Source organism: Scleropages formosus, chromosome 20 (assembly GCF_900964775.1).
Source record: "Scleropages formosus chromosome 20, fSclFor1.1, whole genome shotgun sequence".
Lineage (NCBI taxonomy): Eukaryota > Metazoa > Chordata > Actinopteri > Osteoglossiformes > Osteoglossidae > Scleropages > Scleropages formosus.
In genome coordinates, this window is record NC_041825.1 from 3,086,446 (window position 1) to 3,104,446 (window position 18,001).

Below are 18,001 nucleotides of genomic sequence, written 5' to 3' on the forward strand. Positions count from 1 at the left end.
CACCAGGTCCAGAGTTAAGAACACCTGGTGTTACCTGTTCTTCAGAATATAAGAGCACATTTCCCATTTTCCGCTCCATCTCTTTTTCCTGTTATTTAGCACAATATTTTGCAAACTGGTGAGAACTGTAAAAGATTACTGTTCTAGAAAGTGTCAGGTTTTCAGTGTCTATCATTTTAAAGGTACATAATTTTGCACCCATGGTTGTCTGATCAGCCACTGTCATGGCCTGGCAAGAGCGAAATGTTGAAAAGCTGGTTAAGGGCATTATTACGTGAAATTTGAGCACCTGTTCACAATTTCCACCTGTACTTTCTGTACTTTCTCTGTAATATGGATTAGTAGGTGACATCGTGGCCGAGGAACTTTTTACAAGGTCCAGTGTTTCAGTCCCAGTTGGGACTCTGTAGTACCCTGCAGAAAGGTATATGTGATGTGTAGTATAGTTAATAGATATCGTGAGGGACAGAATGAGAAGAAGACCAGGAGGTAGAACGTGAGGAAATCACACAGGGTTGCGATTTTTAAGTTAATATAGCAGTAAAAAGAAAGTAAGAATGCCAACATGGTGTTTATTTCAAATGTTGAACAGACAGAAAGCCACTGTAAGTAGTTCATTGGCTCGTAAAGTTAACACTTGTTTTGCATTTCATGCAAACTGTTGAGTTTTGTCATTATTCTGAATGTCTTCCTACTTGTCTTAGGTTTTCTTCATTCTATCTTTTGGGATAGATGGAAACAGTAATTTTGACCGAACTGTGACGTTTACTGCTAATGCTTCAAGGTAACAGGACATCTGTGTCTCCACCTAATGTTTGTCATAAATTTCATCTCCTTTGTGTATCTCTCTATTTGAAAACATGTGGGAGTGAGACATCAAAATCATGTGACAATGTCATATTATATTATCACGTTATTTGGATGCTTATCAGTAACTTACTGTCATGTATATGATTTTTTCCTGCGGCCAAATGCATAGTACATAATTGTATTTCTTTAATGTTGTGACTTTTAGCGGAAACGAACTGCACACGTTGAGGGAAAATTACCGGACCAGACAGCTTGGTGTAAAATACAGCATTTTTGCTGTTGTCAGAAGGTTTGCATTTTCTGATCACTTCTATAATTGTTTTGTGGTCCAGAGATTATGCAGTTTAGACTTTTTTCTTTTAAAAATTGTTTTTTTTCATGAAATTACAGTTTAAATGTCAGTGCCACTGTAGATCCACAAAAGTAGATTGACAGTGTAAGTCATTTTCAGTTGTCCTTCTGTTAGACCACTGATCATATTTTTTCTGTTTTAAATCCATGAAGCTCAGAGGAATCAACCAGTTACATAAACTTCACTGCTGGAAAAAATGATCTGAAGAAGCCTGTTTTGCAGTCATTTGAGGTATTTTTTCCATCATCTTGCACTGCTCTTAATTACATTGCTACTGGTTCTGTATGTGAACAGTTGAGATCAGACTCATTTGAACTGGATGAAGGATGACTTTCTGCAGAATCCCAGAGTGTTTGGAAACAGTACAGATGTTTCATAAATTTCACAGAAGATGTTGCAGCATACAGTGTTTGGTAATTTTTAGTGTGTTATGTGGTGACATCAAAAGTACCACTTAATTTACTTTTGACTGAAACCTAAAGCAAGAAACAAGTACAGCATAAAGAAATGTGAACATAAAACAGAAAAAAAAAAGACTTAATTCACATTTTATTAAATAAAAGAAGAACTGGCTCATGAACTGGCTGATTGCTTGCTGTGACTCCTTTGGACTCTAACAATAGTTGAGCAATAAGTTAAGAGAAATGAGGTCTGTTTTTTCTTGTTTTTTAAGGTTGTTAATTATATAAGAGATTTCAATGCAACAATTACTATAAAGGTCCCAATTAAACTGGGAGAAAAAGACATCTGGACCAATAAAAACAGCATTCAGGTGAGTCTGGAATTGGGCACCACACTACAGGCACAACCAGCGCAGGTACCAGCCTTTACTAAACACAGTGCAACGCTGTATAACATGGTAAATGCATGACATATTCATGCAGATTATTATTCTTTATGCAGTTATCTTCCGTATAAAACAGAGTGTAAAATGTGTATTTTCTGTTGATGAAAAACTATTCTGTAGATTATGGGATGTAAGGCACAAAAAGATGAGAACCCTGCCTTTACCGATTTTGTGGAGAAATTGAGGAAAACTCCTAATGTGGTGAGCAAACATTTCTTATACATTACATTTCTTCTATATTTATTCATTAGATTAATCACCGAATAATTATTTCCAGCGTTGTCTCATGTTGATCAAAAGCCTGTGTACGTCAAGCATAGTTACTGACAAAGTAAAATTTGTTCACACTGTGTGTCAAAATACCCCGAAGCACAAAGAAAGAAAGCTGACTTGTGTTGGCTCCTCCTTAGATTGTCACGTATAAAACGGTTCCTGTCTGACTTGTTCTCCCTTAGGACTGTACAGTTGCAGTGTGCAGAGTACTACGGTGTGAGGTGTTTTTGAGAAAAGATGAAACCTTGTTTTACAATGTTTCCGGTGAAGTTACTTCAGGCTGGATAGAACAGGTAATGGGGTGTTCAACCGTGGTAAAGCTCTATTTTATCTTTATAACTGCAGTTTTAGGCCCAGTACCTTCCTCAACGGTACTACACCTGGAGGTGAGATTTGAACTGGAAACCTTCAGGTTCAAAGGCAGGAGCTCTACAAACTAACCTGCCAGCCACCCATATTTCATGAAGTACATGAAGTGCATTTACATTTATTTTATATTAAAGGATAAGTTACAGTTGAGCAGGTAACATTGTTAACCCACTACTTGTGTGTGGAGGCCTTTGGCGGGGGGGGTATTTTCTCCATGTGTTTTGGTGTGTGTCCACTGTGTACTTGATTGAGACTCTGTGAGTCAGAGTATCTGATCATGAAATGACCAGTCAGTAAGTGTTATATGAATAAATTGCCCTCTTTCTTCTTGCCCAGACTCAGCTATCAACTGTACGTTTGGTCAGTAGCTCAAGTATGGATTTTGACAAAAACCAGTTTATTTATTTTTCCTCGAGTCCCCAAAGCAGCATTCCAGTCACTGAGGTAATAACATCATACTGTGAATGTGGTGTTAGTTGTCAATATAAAAGTCATTAAAACGCACATAGTGTAATTATTCATGTATCAAGTTTCTATAGGAAGTCCTGTAGGACATAGGATGTTGATACAGAGACTATCGAGCAGGTTCTGTGTGACTGAAGCACAATAGAAAAATAAAAGAAACCCACAACAGTGCAGTGCTTTGTCAAATATAAAGAAGACACGGCCAAAACAGTATAATTTTGTAAAACTATGTTAAAAAGTGGTGTTCTGATGTGTTACTTAATAATTTTCACCACTGAACTCATAGTAATAAATTATCTTTGTAAAAGTTTCATTTTGTTAAATTATTGTTGTCATTAATGTTTATCATAAGCAGAGCTTGTGTTTACCTGTAGCATGGTAATTCATGTTAGATTATCATCATATTACTGCTTCTCTGGAACCTTTCAAGTTCTTATATATATTTTAATCTTGATTAATTCCAACAATATTAGTATTAATATTGTTTAATTTACTGTTAAGTATCATAACAGCATCTAAAAAATTATAGCAACATTTTTTATTTAATTTACTGAAACTTCTTTAAATTTAAACATTTAAAAGTTCGCATGATCTTATTTTCCTCGTTGCAGATTAAGACACGTGTGGATATGGCCAGTGAGCCGAACTTCACCAAGGAAATCATAGGAGGCGCATTTGGGGCTTTGCTATTGCTGGCTTTGATCGCCGGTGGACTCTACAAGGTGAACATCTTACCATTTCATACCTTCCTTGGTCATGGTCTGACACACTGCCTTGTCTTCACCACACCTGTAAGAATATAACTGTTTTCTTTCCTCTTTCTCAGGCGGGATTTTTTAAGAGCAAATATAACCAGATGGTTCAAGAAGCTGGAGGAGAAGCAGATGGAGGTGAAGGGGAAAATGCAAGTGCTCCCCCAGCCACTGAATAGACAACAAGGAAAAAAAACTACAAAATCAGTTTTTTGTACTGTATAGAATGTTTAAAAAAGAAAAATGGAGGCCAAATGTAGCTAAATATACTATTTTGTAATGCTTTCATATGAAGATTATGTAAGAGGTACAGAAATTATGACTTCTTTTTGCTTAATTCCTCATGTCAGCATTTGTGTTTTCCAGCAAATCTACTGCATTGTACAAAAAGAGAATTATAGATCAATATCTAAAAACTTCTTAAGCCCTTTTGTTGTGTTTGCTGTGTTTTTGTGACTGTATGTACAGTATCTGAAAATATATTTTCATGTGATGGCATATTCACAGACTGATCAACAATAATAAACAAATAGGCACAATGTGGAGGCTATTAACTACGTATATAATACATGGGGGGACACACCATCACAACCGCTTGTCCCCTACGGGGTCGCGGGGAGCCGGAGCCTAACCCGGCAACACAAGGCGTAAGCCTGGAGGGGGAGGGGACACACCCAGGACGGGACGCCAGTCCGTCGCAAGGTACCCCAAGCGGGACTGGAACCCCAGACCTACCGGAGAGCAGGACCCAGCCCAACCCACTGCACCACCACACCATACATGGGGACTCCCAGTGAAAATTTCTTTAAGCTTATGGAACCTAATATTACATAACCATGCAGTTGCATTGCGTAGTTGTGTATCTAAAGCTTTGTGTGAATAATGCAACGATAAAAATAGAAACACACAGCTGTGAAATATAAGTTCTTTACACTATGGTTTTAGAGACTGTGATGGACTGGTGTCCCGTGCAGGACGTACCCTGACTGGCTTGGTGCCATGTGCATCAAGGATGTACTACGGGCCACTGTGACCCTGTCTTTGTCAAGTGGTAAATGTGAGTGAGTGAGTGAGTGAGTGAGTGAGTGAGTGAGTGAGTGAGTGAGTATGTATGCAAGCCATTGAATGAAAACTTTTCAAGTAGTTTCATGCACAGAAACACTTTTTTTTCCTTGGAATGTCACTCAATTCCATTCCAGTAAACAACTTTATTGTACGGATTAATAAGGAGAAGTTAAGGAAACAGGGAGGGAGCATCATCCTCCATATCCTTACCTTTTAGATATTAATGATTATAAGACAAGTGACGAAAAACAAAAAAGAAAAAAAAAAATCTCCACGTTTCGTTACTTTTAACTTTAACTGTGTGGATCTGTGCCGCTCAAACCGGGCTTCCGTCTCTTTCGCTTTCGCCATCATAACAGTTGGTTACACCGCGGATGACGTCATCCACCCCCCCCTTCACCCAACGCCCCCACCTCCACACCCTCGACACTCGATTTTCCTGCCATTGTCAATGTTTCGATTCAATTGTGCTGTTCAAAGCGCCTCTAGACTTTAAATGAATATATGACACGTTATTTTAGTCATTACTGCGCTTTTGGTCGCGTATTTTCAGGCGGGAAGTCCAACGCGTTTTATTGTGTTATTTTGTATAATTTTGTATTTGTCTTTCGAATAAAATATCTCTATATCTTCCATATATTTCAACACCCTTTTCGCCCCACCCCAGTTCTGTCGCTTTTGTTCCTCTTTTTCAGTCCGTTTTATGTCCTCTATTTAACACTGAGGAACAGAATATTTTCCTCTCTGCTCTTCTGCACACTTTTTCCTGTGTAAATCCTCCACAATGTCCTTGATACTAAAAATCCCTCTGTGTCTATTTCTGGGTAAGTTGTATTTGTTCATTTTTAAGCTATAATAACAACAACAACAACAACAACAACAATAATAATAATAATAATAATAATAATAATAATATGCTTATATACACTTAATAATTCCTCGTTTCTTGCTATGACTTCTTTACTGATGTTAATTCACTGTTTCCTTTTCAGAACATCTGAGCAATTGTGCTCTTAAAATTTCAAATCAATAAACTTTGAAAGATACTTCACTTGTACTAGATAAAGGAAATACATGCATATGAATACAGAGTCCATGCTGTTGATGTTTAATTTTAAAAAAACTGGGTGTTTGTGAGGGGTGCAGTGGCGCAGTGGGTTGGACCAGGTCCTGCTCTCCAGTGGGTCTGTGGTTCGAGTTCTGCTTGGGGTCCCTTGTGGCGGACTGGCGTCTTGTCCTGGGTGTGTCCCTTCCCCCTCCGGCCTTATGCCCTGTGTTGCCAGGTAGGCTCCGGTTCCCCGCGACCCCGTATGGGACAAGTGGTTCTGAAAGTGTGTGTGTGTGTGTTTGTGTTTGTGACGAGCAGTTTGCTACATTAACAGGAAGGTGTTTCAAATGCTTTGGCACCTCTAGGTGTTTTTTATGGTGTTTGTGGTCATGGTCTAAAGGGCTACATACATCATACATTGAACAGTTTTTTTTTTTTTTTTTTTTTTTTAAAAAAAGCAATGTTGAGACATCTTTTCATCTGTTGCTATTCTGGAGAAATGTTACATAAATATGGAACAAAAGCAAAGTATAAATAGGAGCTCTAGCTGAATGTGAGAGCATGGCCGTATGTGTGCAGCAGGGTGAAGGAACGTTTGTCAGGTCGAGGTGGATTGCTTTCACCAAAAAAAGTGCTAAAACGCTTTTCACTTGTACTAAGTGCTTGAGAACCAGTGCAGTTACAGCTCAGCCTAAATGTTGAATCTAGCAGAACACACAGCTTGTCACTAAAGTTGGTTGCAGTTCTAAAGCTGCTTTTGTAAGGCGAGATGAAAGAACTGAACAAACGTCAGTGTCATATATATATATATATATATACCTTATATATATTCTGCAATGTGCATAACGTATTTTGAGTGTAATACATTACAGTAATGCTGTTATGTGTCGTATGTGATCTGTTTGAAACATGGACAGAAAACACAGGCCAAGTTAACCCACACAAACACAAAGAACACCGACTTTCAAATTTCATTTTGCAACCCTGGAGAGATTTTTCAACATCAACATGTGCTAAACAGCCATGTCATTCTGACCTTGTTTTTTACTACAATAATTTGCAAAGAAGATTTTTAATATCTCACATCTCATTAATATTTTAATATATTTAATATCTCATAATCAGAGATATAATGCAGATATAATTCAAGTTTCAAGTTTATTGTCTTAGATACAAGTACCATGTATATGTATCATGAAAATCTTCCCGAATGCTTCTCCTCAGACTATGGGCAAGGACAATAGAAATACTGCACAAACAAAACAATGACAAACAAAACAGTGTCAATGACAGTAAATAACAATAGCAGCAATGACAGCAATAACGATAAATAATGGTGACAGTAGTAACAATAATGGTAGCAGTCAGAGAACTCAGAACGAGAGAATGAGAATGAGAATGCTTAAAGTGACTATGTGATCTACCAATGTGCTTGGGTGGAGCAGTCCAACTCTAGTTACTAAAGGTGGCACATTGGTTAGTGTTGTATAGTCTTACAGTAGTGGGTAAAAGCTGTTCCTATACATAGCTGTGCGGGTTCAAACAGACCTAAGCCGTTCTGCAGATGGCAGGGAAGAGAAAAGTGCCCATGCAGGGTGACTATGATCTCTCATAATGCGCATCGTCTTTCTGAGGCAGCTTGTGGTGTAGGTGTCCAAGACTGCTGGTAGCTGTGGGACAGCTGGTGGCGTTAAGTTGAGTTAATATGCATTTCTGAAGTTTTAATGATCATTTATTTGCTGCCTATCATTTGGGCCTTTATAATGTAACAATATACTGTTATTGCTGTTTGTAAAACAAACAAATAAACAATAACTTGGAATATCATTACCAGTTGCACAACACACTAACCATGAAGTTTGTAAATCAAAGAGATTATACATTGTATAAATAAATCACACTGAGACAATGTTTCATTAGATTTTTTCATACAAATCTCAACTCTGAGATAAAAACATTGTTAGTTTCCACTATTGATCTTCTAAATAGACTTGCTTCATTTATACTGAGCACTCCCAGTTGACTCTTCCATTTAAGTGATACCAACCTACAGACCATGCATACTAGAACTCCAGAATAAGAAGAAACAGCAGAAAAGGTAGTTAGGTATCCATCTTCTCTTTTATAGATAGCAATACATGTCCTTTTAAGGTAACAGAATGTATCTCTGGGTGTGTTAAGGAAGGGCAGAACATTAAAACAGAAGTAAGATACTGATGTCATTCTTCCATTACGACACATACATGTTTTCCTCTGTATTTGAGTGGGGTAGTAGGACACTGGATCCTCAAATTATGAATACAGCTGGGATAGGAAATCTATTTATAATTTAATTTGTTTGTAACGCCTAAGTCAGTATACCACTAATTCAGAATCAGTAAAAGGTCAATAAAACAGACACACCTTAATCTGTTTACATTGTGGTTCAGTAAAAATGAGGTTGATCCCCATATGTCCTAATTTTTTCCTTTACTCAGAACTGTATGAGAGTTGGTGGGCTGCAATATTTGTGTGTGTATTTCTGAATAACATTAAAATATAAAATCTGGGGTACCACTACCTGAAGAAGAGACAGAGGAGGAGAAATCTGAGTTAGAAGTGAAGGAGAGGAGTGTCCTGGAGGAGATGGGCAATAATCGGGGGGAGCGGAGGTATAATGGGATGTCATTGCTGCTGTTTTTACGGGATTGGTTTGTTGTGAATACAAAACGCAATAGAGCGGTGTAGCTCCCCATGTTTAAGAATGTGATTCTTCAAACTTCTAGTATTTTGTGCAACTCGTTGTGAGTCATTTCCCAGCTTTAGCAACTCTTCTAATTTATGGTAGTATTTCACGATGTCTGTTTTCTGCAAGTCCTGCATGGGGTGCCTTGCGACGGAGTGGCGTCTTGTCCTGGATGTGTCCCCTTCCCCTCTAGCCTTGCGCTCTGTGCTGCCAGGTTAGGCTCCGTTTCGCCACGACCCCACTTGGGACAAGCGGCTTCAGACGTGTGCGTGTGTGTCTGTGTTTTCTGTGCAGTGTTATACGTTTTGTTCAGTTAAAACAGAGCATTCATACAACTTCGTGAAGTAATATCAATAATTTTGCAGAATGTTTTAGAATCCGGAATTTGAATTTTCCATGATAAAAGAATAAAACCTCATTTTAGGACAATAAAATAATGGCTTTTAAAATGCATTTTTTTGTGAACTCACAATTTTTAACAAATTACACACACACACACACACACACACACACACACATTTTCTGAACCGCTTGTCCCTCACAGGGTCACGGGAAACCGGAGCCTACCCGGCAACACAGGGCGTAAGGCTGGAAGGGGAGGGGACACACCCAGGACGGGACGCCAGTCCGCCGCACGGCACCCCAAGTGGGACTTGAACCCCAGACCCACGGGAAAGCAGGATCTGGTCCAACCCACTGCGCCACTGCACCCCCTCTAACAAATTACAGAATATATTATTTATATCCTTTATTCTAGGCATATTGTCACATAAGGAGGTTACACAGACACAGATGTGTTGCTTTGCATCCAACTGTGGATGAAAAGGGTGATGTTCTCAGAAGCAGAATAAACATATATATGTGTATCGTGCAAACACAGAAAGAAAGTGCTGAAGCAAGACAAGGAACACAGAGTGAAGGGACTTGCTGAGTGTCTCGTAAGGGAAACTGACTGGCTGAATACACAGAAACACGACTTAGATTGTGCAAGGACACAGGACCGGGACAAGAGCACAGAGTACAGACGCAGATGGGACTAGAGCTCTGGAGTAGAACACAAACACACTGTGAACAGGATTTTAGAAGCATTTGATTATACACGGAACAAGAATTGCTAAGTAGGGGCCAGGAAATGCAGTAGAGAGCTGATCAAGAATCGGTAGCTATAGGTATTTTTCCGTCACTCATTTTATGGTGCTGGGGATTTGGTGTTTATATTTACATTTAAATTTACATTTTTTCATTTAGCAGACGCTTTTGTCCAAAGTGACGTGCATCTCAGCAAAAGTACAGTTTATACATTACATTAAGAGAAGGAGACATAGCTACAAACATGAAAGTCTAAGCAAACCTAATTTGTTACCTACCACTTGCTGCACCGAGGTTCATCGTTCAAGTAGGTGCATAAAACACAGGAGAGGCAAATCCCGATACCTTCCCACCAATTTTTTTTTATTATTATTTTTTTAAATATTATAAGATACAGAAGTAAGCAAGGGTTAGGGTTAGGCTTGAGTGAAGTGGATCTGGAAAAGGTGAGTTTTCAGACCCCTCTTGAATACAGAAAGAGTTTCTGCAGTTCTGAGTGACAGGGGAAGGTCATTCCACCACAACGGACCCAGAACCGAGAACCTCCGAGCTTTTCCTTTAAACCAAGCGAGCAGAAGTAGACAAGCGAAAGGGCCTGCCTGGGGTGTAGCGGTTGATCAAGTCTTATAAATAGCTGGGAGCAGTTCTATTGATGCATTTGTACACAGTAACCAGGGTTTTGAATTTGATTCGGGCAGCTATAGGAAGCCAGTGCAGAGAGATGAGTAGAGGAGATACACGGGAGCGCTTTGGCAAATCAAACACAACTCGTGCAGCAGCATTCTGTAGAAGCTGCAGAGGTTTGATGGCATGAGCAGGAAGGCCCCCCTCCGCGAACCACCACCTTAACGTGGTGGAGGGGTTTGAGTGCCTGAATGACCTCAGGAGCTATGTTGCCTGGGGCTATATGCCCCTGGTAGGGTCTCCCATGGCAAACAGGTCCTGGGTGACAGATGAGACTAAGCGCGGTTCAAAAACCCCCTTATAACTGTAAAATCAAGGCTCTCGTTCACCCCACCCAGTATGGGGTCACCGGGGCCCCACCCTGGAGCCAGGCCTGCGGGAGGGGCTCGCATGTGAGCGCCTGGTGGCCAGGTCTATGCCCACGGGGCCTGGCCGGGCTCAGCCCGAAGCCAAGACGTGGAGCCACTCTTCGGTGGGCTCACCACCTGCTGGAGAGGACATAAGGGGCCGGTGCGTTGTGATTTGGGCGGTGGTCTGGGCCGAGTGCCCGGCCGACCCAAACCTCGGGCGCCAGCTCTGGCTTTTGGGACTTGGAATGTCACTTCACTGGCGGGGAAGGAGCCTGAGCTAGTGCAGGAGGTTGAGAGATACCGTCTAGATATAGTCGGGCTCACTTCCACTCACAGCTTGGGTTCTGGAACCACTCTTCTCGACCAGGGGTGGACTCTCCACTATTCTGGCATTGCCCCGGGTGAGAGGCGGCGGGCGGGTGTGTGCTTATTAATAGCCCCCCAGTTCAGCAGCCATGTGTTGGAGTTTACCCCGGTGAACAAGAGGGTTGTCTCCCTGCACCTTCAGGTCAGGGAACGGTCTCTCACTGTCGTTTGTGCTTATGCGCCTAGCGGCAGTGCAGAGTACCCAGCCTTTTAAGAGTCCCTGGGGGGCGTGCTGGAAAGTGCTCCCACTGGGGACTCTGTCGTTCTACTGGGGGACTTGAACGCCCACGTGGGCAGCGACAGTGACACCTGGAGGGGCGTGATTGAGAGGAACGGCCTCCCTGATCTGAACCCAAGTGGTGAGTTGTTACTGGATTTCTGTGCTAGTCGCAGTTTGTCCATAACGAACACCATGTTCATGCATAAGGGTGTCCATCAGTGCACTTGGCACCAGGACACCCTAGGTCGGAGGTCGATGATCGATTTTGTAGTCATTTCTTCTGATATTCGGCCATATGTCTTGGACACTCGGGTGAAGAGAGGGGCTGAGCTGTCAACTGATCACCACCTGGTGGTGAGTTGGATTCGATGGCGGAGGAAAAAGCTGGACAGACCTGGCAGGCCCAAACGCATAGTGAGGGTCTGTTGGGAACGTTTGGCGGAGGCCCTTGTCAGAGAGGTCTTCAACTCCCACCTCCGACAGAGCTTCAACCAGGTCCCGAGGGAGACTAGGGACATTGAGTCCGAATGGACTAGGTTCGGAGCTGCGGCCATAAAGTCTCCAGCGCCTGTCGCGGCGGCAATCCCCGAACACGGTGGTGGACACCGGAGGTAAGGGATGCCGTCAAGCTGAAGAAGGAGTTCTATCGGGCCTGGCTGGCTCATGGGATTCCTGAAGCAGCTGACGGGTACCAATCAAGACTTGCAGCATGCACTGGGGAGGTTTGCAGCTGAGTGTGAAGCGGCAGGGATGAGAATCAGCAGATGTCTGACACACCAGGTGGAAAGGAGAGGAAGAGTTGGGAATCATCAGCATAGCAGTCATATTTGAATCCATGGGAGGCTATGACCGGACTGAGGGAGGAGGTGTAGATTGAGAAAAGAAAAGGACCCAGTACCGAGCCCTGCGGAACACCGGTTGAGAGAGGCAGAGGAGAAGAACGAGAGCTCCGCCAGACCACTTGATAGCATCTGTCAGAGAGGTAGGACTCAAACCATCTTAGTGCTGCACCTCTGATCCCAAGCTGATTAAGAGAGAAGAAAAGAATCTGGTGATTGACAGTGTCGAACGCTGCAGACAGATTGAGGAGGATGAGGACCGAGGGGAGAGAGGCAACTCTAACAGCTTGGAGAGCATCAGATACCGCCAGAAGGGCAGTCTCAGTGGAGTGACCAACTTTGAAACCAGACTGATAACCATCGAGGAGATGGTTCCGGGTGAGGAAATCAGACAGTTTATCACAGGCCACCCGCTCTAGGGTTTTAGACCGGATTGGGGTCCAGGGAGGATTTTTTTAACAGAGGTGAAATTAGAGCGGTTTTGAAGGCAGCTGGGAAACAGCCAGAGGAGAGTGAGGAGTTGATGATTGTAGAGATGAAGGAGGAGAGTAGTGGGGAAACGTTCTGAAGGAGTGACAATGGGATCGGATGAAGCGAGCAGGTGGTGGCTCTGCACATTAACAGGAGGTCAGCGACTTCAGGATCGGAGAGTGGCTAGAAGTTGGAGAGGATAGCTCCGCAGGGAGGTCCAGCATGAACCAGGCAGGTTGATGGTGAGAATTTGTCAGTGATTTCTTTGACTTTGGGAGAGCGGCCAGAGTAGCAGAGGCAAAGCAGGAAAGTGAGAGAGATTTTAAGTTGCAGCGAAAGGTGACAACGGGTGCAGAAAGAGACGAGGAGTTAGTGGTGAGCGAGGATTGAAAGGAAATGAAGAAGTGGTCAGAGACATGTAGCGGAGCGACAGAGAGGACGGGACAGCCACAGTTGCGGGAAAATACAAGGTCAAGACAGTTGCCCGCTTTGTGAGTAGCAGGGGATTGGGACAGGGAGAGATCAAAGGGTTTATTGGGTTCAGGTGTGCTTGATGTGGCTGAATGACTCTGCGGGCTACCCCTACTGCGTTCATCTCAAGTCTGTTTTTCAGAGATCATGACAGTACCCCCTCTTCTAGGAGCAGCTCTAGTGGCTTGAGGAGGACGCCCCCTTGGGCGAGGAGTAGGGCAGTCAGGATGCGCCCGGTGGAAGTCCTCTATGAGGCTCGGGTCTAAGATGTCACTTCCTGGGAACCAGGATTGCCCTCCTGCCTCATACCCCTTCCAGTCCACCAGGTAGTACATGTGGGCTCGACGTCATCTGGATTCTAAGATAGTTTTGACAGTATAAGTGTCACAACCTCAGGGCAATAGCCTGAAAGATGACAGGGAGTGCAGCGCTGACCACACAATAAGCTCATTACACACACCTGTGCCTCATTTGAAAAATAATATAAAAACAGGAGCTCTGACCACAACCATTTGTGGAATCTCTTTGAGACCACACACCCTTCCTCGCACTTGTCTTGTTTTTCATCGCTCCTTCCTTTTTGGATTAAGACCCTTGCTTGTCGAACCACAACATTCACATCAAGCCCTTTGCTGTTTAGATAAAGACCCTTCGTATTTCAAACCTCGTTCTTTGGACCATGACCACAACCTTCTGGATCAAGCCGCTTGCATTTCAGACAAGGACCTTGCGCATCTCCACCCTCACACTTACCGAACCATGACCACGCCCCTTCAGATCACGATCACAGCACTTCGAATGGATCTTCGTAACTCAACCCTTTCAATTTGGACTATGACCTGAATCACGATTCGGACCCACACCCATGCCAAGAAACCCCACCTCGACTCCTTTATGGCAGATGCTCTCAAGTCACACTGTGCCTCTTCACCTACCCCTCTTTGGCTGGTCGCACAAATAATACTAACTCAGCACTACACTTTCTTTGTCGATACTCCATGTGAAGTCATAACAATAAGCTTGGGCACCATCCACCTTAAGGGGTGGAGGTGGAGCAACAGCATACTGGTACAGTAAAAGTGAAATTGAAAAAGACTTGAGCACGGAGACATGGAACATGGACAAATTCTGTAATGGACAGGTAACTGTAACCGGTGTGTGACAGTTAATTCTTTTCATAATCTTGAAGGCTCTAATTTATCTGGGAGACCGTTTTTCCTATGGTAGATGTAGTTTAATGTCCCAAGTGGACAGCCATACTTTCCGTCCTGGGTCCTAGAAGACTGTGCGCCACTTGTTCACTTGTACCTTGACAATCTGGACAGAGTGCTGGAGTTATCTGAGTATGTATTGGAATGGAGTCAATTTGCTGAACAAGTGGACCAGAGAATTCTTTGCATATTCTGCCCAGGAGAGGTACCGACTAAATTCGCCTGGTTCTGTGCACAATAGCTGTGGAAGAACCGCCCGATCTCCTGTTTCAGTTTCTTCACTTGTCCATTTGACTGGGAATAAAACTCTGCAGGAAGACTGACAGATATTCCAAGTCGAGAGCTTTCCAGACCCTGGATGTGAAGTGGGGCCCTTGGCCCGAGATTTTGTCTTCCAGGACTCCATACAGGCAGAAGACTTGCTGGAACAGGGCTTCTGCTGTCTCTATTGCAGTGGGCAGTTTCTTTGGAGTTATTAGATGATAGGCTTCAGAGAATCAATCACCTACCACTAGTATAGCTGTGTGTCCCTCCAAGCCGGGCAAATCTGTAATGAAGTCCACGGCGGTATGAAACAATGTACAGTGTTCTGTGAACTCCTTGGTATCCTGTACTGGGGGAGTCAGAAGCTAATGCAAAGCTGCAAGCAAATCGTGTAACGGACATACTCTTTGTCCTGTGGTTTGTCGTTGGGACTCGGTTCCTTTTCTTGGGCTGCCCTGATGCCATCCAAAATGGGCCAGCTGATTGGGGCAACAAAATGTGTGGCAGGAAGTATGGGCTCTGCAGGTTGCAGACTTGGAGGCACCTTGTACAGTTGGGAAGAGCATCTGCTTTGGCATTCTTGACTCCTGGACAATATGTGACCGTGAAATTAAAGTGGGTAAAGAACAAGGTTCATCGTGCTTGCCTGGAATTCAACCCCTTTGCTTGCTGTAGGTATTCCAGATTGCTGTGGTCAGTCAAAAGCATAAATGGGTGAGTAGCACCCTCTAACCAGTGCCTCTATTCTTCCAAGGCAAGTTTAATTGCTAATAATTCCTTTTATTGACATCATGATTACTTTCAGACTCAGACATCTTATACAAAAAGAACACACAGGACTACATTTTAAGAGGACTTCCTTGCCTTTGTGATAACACAGCCCCCACCCCAACTTCTGATACATCCACCTTGACCACATAAAGCAATGAAGGATCTGGATGTCTTAGAAAAGGGACTGTGGTGAAGTGTTGCTTCAGTTCTTCAAAAGGTTGCAACACTTTTGGGTTCCAGGTCAGATGTCTCAAGGTATTTTATGGGAATTTGCAAGGGCAGAGATGCTTTTGGACTTTCCGCCACAGTAGCGCTGCAAAAAAAGGAGTGAGACATCTGTGCACACACTGTTTTCGCCAAGAAAGTAACTTCCCTGTGTTCCAGGACAGCACCAGGTTATGGACAACCAGCCAGGTGTAGCCTAATACTATGGTGTTGTATGGTGACTGAATCAGATAGAATATTATAGTTTGTTTATGACAAAGTCCCGCTTGGAAAGAAAGTGGCGAAGTGGCAAAACCTCTTGAAAGTGGCGTTGTGTCTCCCTCAGGGTTTGCCATCCTTCTTTATTCCACATAATTCAGGTGAACTACGGATGTTGTATGGGATTTCCCCTCAGAGAAGTTGCCTTATTATTGCCATCATTTCTGCAAGGTGTTGAAGTTTCAGACAATGGGCACTTAGACGCTCTCCATGATAAGCCACCACCTCCTGGACTGTGATTAACTCTGCTTAGTTCATCGATTCTAGACAGATTCTTCTCTAATGTCCAGAGGTGAAACTTATTGTATTTTAACTCTTTTATATGTGCCTATTACATTTAAAGCCTGTGTATTGCCTAGGTACTTAGTCACATATTCTTTGTTCCAGGTCCTTCTGGGATATGCCCAGGCATGTCAAGGTCACCTAATAGATATAGTCCACCTAACCTGTCCTGGGTCAGCCCTAAGGATTCTTCCTAGTGTGATGTGCCCTCTTCATGTGCTCCTTTATACATGCAGCATTCTTCACTATCATATTTATAGTCGATACGGCTAAACCTGGTTCCTGTGCTGTAGACAAAAATCTGTTGTCCACCTTCCTACTTCCATATTATTTTCAATTTCATCTCCAAACTGATTGCTCTACGCTTGCGAGACGGTTCTCGTTTTCCTTCAAGTGCACGTTTACCACCAGGCATTGTGAATAATACAATAATGAATAATGAAATATGTAAAAAAAAAATATGCGAAGAAAGCAGTGCACTAATGAGAAGCGATGCATTCACGGCTCAAAACACGCAAGGACTGGGAGGATGCAGTTTCCTGCCTTGCCTAGCTACGCCAATTTTCACTTAATATGTCAGATGTTTTTTGTAAAATAAACATCTATCTGTAAATAATGTGTATGCCGGGGAATTTTTTACGTAAATCCTGATTTACATAATCAAATTTACATTTACTGTCTGTAAAATGGCGCCGGCGCAAGGCGGCATGTTGATTGCTTCTCCTTGCAGACTTGTTAGTTTAGTGTATATTATTTTGTTTTTGTCACTATCCCTCCAGCCAGTTTACTCTTTTATTACTTATGACCGCCAAACTCTTCTGCAGATATGTGAAACGGTGCGATTAGACTCAGTTCTTAGCGTTAGAGAGCTGAATTCGCTACCGTCGCTCTGCCGCAAACAGCATCATGACCGCGACCCACCTGGGACCACTCAGAAGACGCGAGCTCGGAAACGGGGCCGCAGGGCTGGCGTACAGGTGAGAGCGAAACGCCGCGGGCTACGACCTCCAATGCCGAGCATTTCCCTGTCTAATGTTCAGTCTCTGGATAACAAACTGCACGATCTCAGAGGGCGACTTAAATTCCGAAGAGACTTCCAGAACTGCTTTGTTTACTACTTTACGGAGACACGGCTCACCGCCAGCACACCAGATCACGCGGTCCAGCCCGAGGGTTCCTCAATCTACCGCGCAGATCGGACTGGTTCATCAGGGAAAACGAGAGGAGGAAGCGTATGCTTTCTTATTAACGACATATGGTGTACAAATGTGGAAGTGATTGCACAGAACTGCACTCCGGACCTTGAATACCTCCTGATCAAATGCCGACTGTTCTACCTGCCCAGGGAGTTCTCAGCTGTGCTCATGGCCGCAGTTTACATCCCACCCCAAGGGAACACACACAGCGCTCTGAACGAACTGTACCACATCGTCACTAAGTACGAGAACAAGCACCCAGATGGACTGTTCATTATCTCCGGGGACTTTAACCAAGCCGACTTCAGGAATGTGTACCCAAAGTACCATCAGCACATCTCCTGCCCCACCTCCTGCCCCTCCTGCTCAAACATTCTCGTCCACTGCTACACTTCACACAAAGGTGCTTACCTCTCCCTGCTGCGTTCACACCTCGGGCAGTCAGATCACGCCTCGATTCTGCTGCTCCCGGTCTCCAAGCAGAAACTGAAGCGAGAGAACCTGCAGCGCTGGACCCCAGAAGCAGAGGAAAGGCTCCAGGACTGCTTCGACTCTGTGGACTATGACATGTTCAGAAACTCATCCTCCAATCTGGACA

General features: G+C 43.4%; 2 protein-coding genes across 2 annotated transcripts in view; both read left to right on the forward strand.

The window, feature by feature from the left end:
* The window catches only part of LOC108933012 (integrin alpha-M-like), a 35,176-nt gene extending 31,062 nt beyond the window's left edge, over positions 1–4,114 (forward strand). The window contains exons 22-30 of the mRNA XM_029246949.1: positions 705–784; positions 1,016–1,099; positions 1,315–1,393; positions 1,836–1,934; positions 2,130–2,210; positions 2,465–2,575; positions 2,988–3,095; positions 3,728–3,838; positions 3,943–4,114. Of these exons, the coding sequence (XP_029102782.1) occupies positions 705–784; positions 1,016–1,099; positions 1,315–1,393; positions 1,836–1,934; positions 2,130–2,210; positions 2,465–2,575; positions 2,988–3,095; positions 3,728–3,838; positions 3,943–4,047 (858 nt within the window). The 3' untranslated portion in view covers positions 4,048–4,114. The remainder of the gene's footprint in view (positions 1–704; positions 785–1,015; positions 1,100–1,314; positions 1,394–1,835; positions 1,935–2,129; positions 2,211–2,464; positions 2,576–2,987; positions 3,096–3,727; positions 3,839–3,942) is intronic.
* A 1,547-nt stretch (positions 4,115–5,661) lies between these two features.
* The window catches only part of LOC108926045 (integrin alpha-M-like), a 38,675-nt gene continuing 26,335 nt past the window's right edge, over positions 5,662–18,001 (forward strand). The window contains exon 1 of the mRNA XM_029246858.1: positions 5,662–5,757. Coding sequence (XP_029102691.1) covers positions 5,718–5,757 — 40 coding nt within the window. The 5' untranslated portion in view covers positions 5,662–5,717. The remainder of the gene's footprint in view (positions 5,758–18,001) is intronic.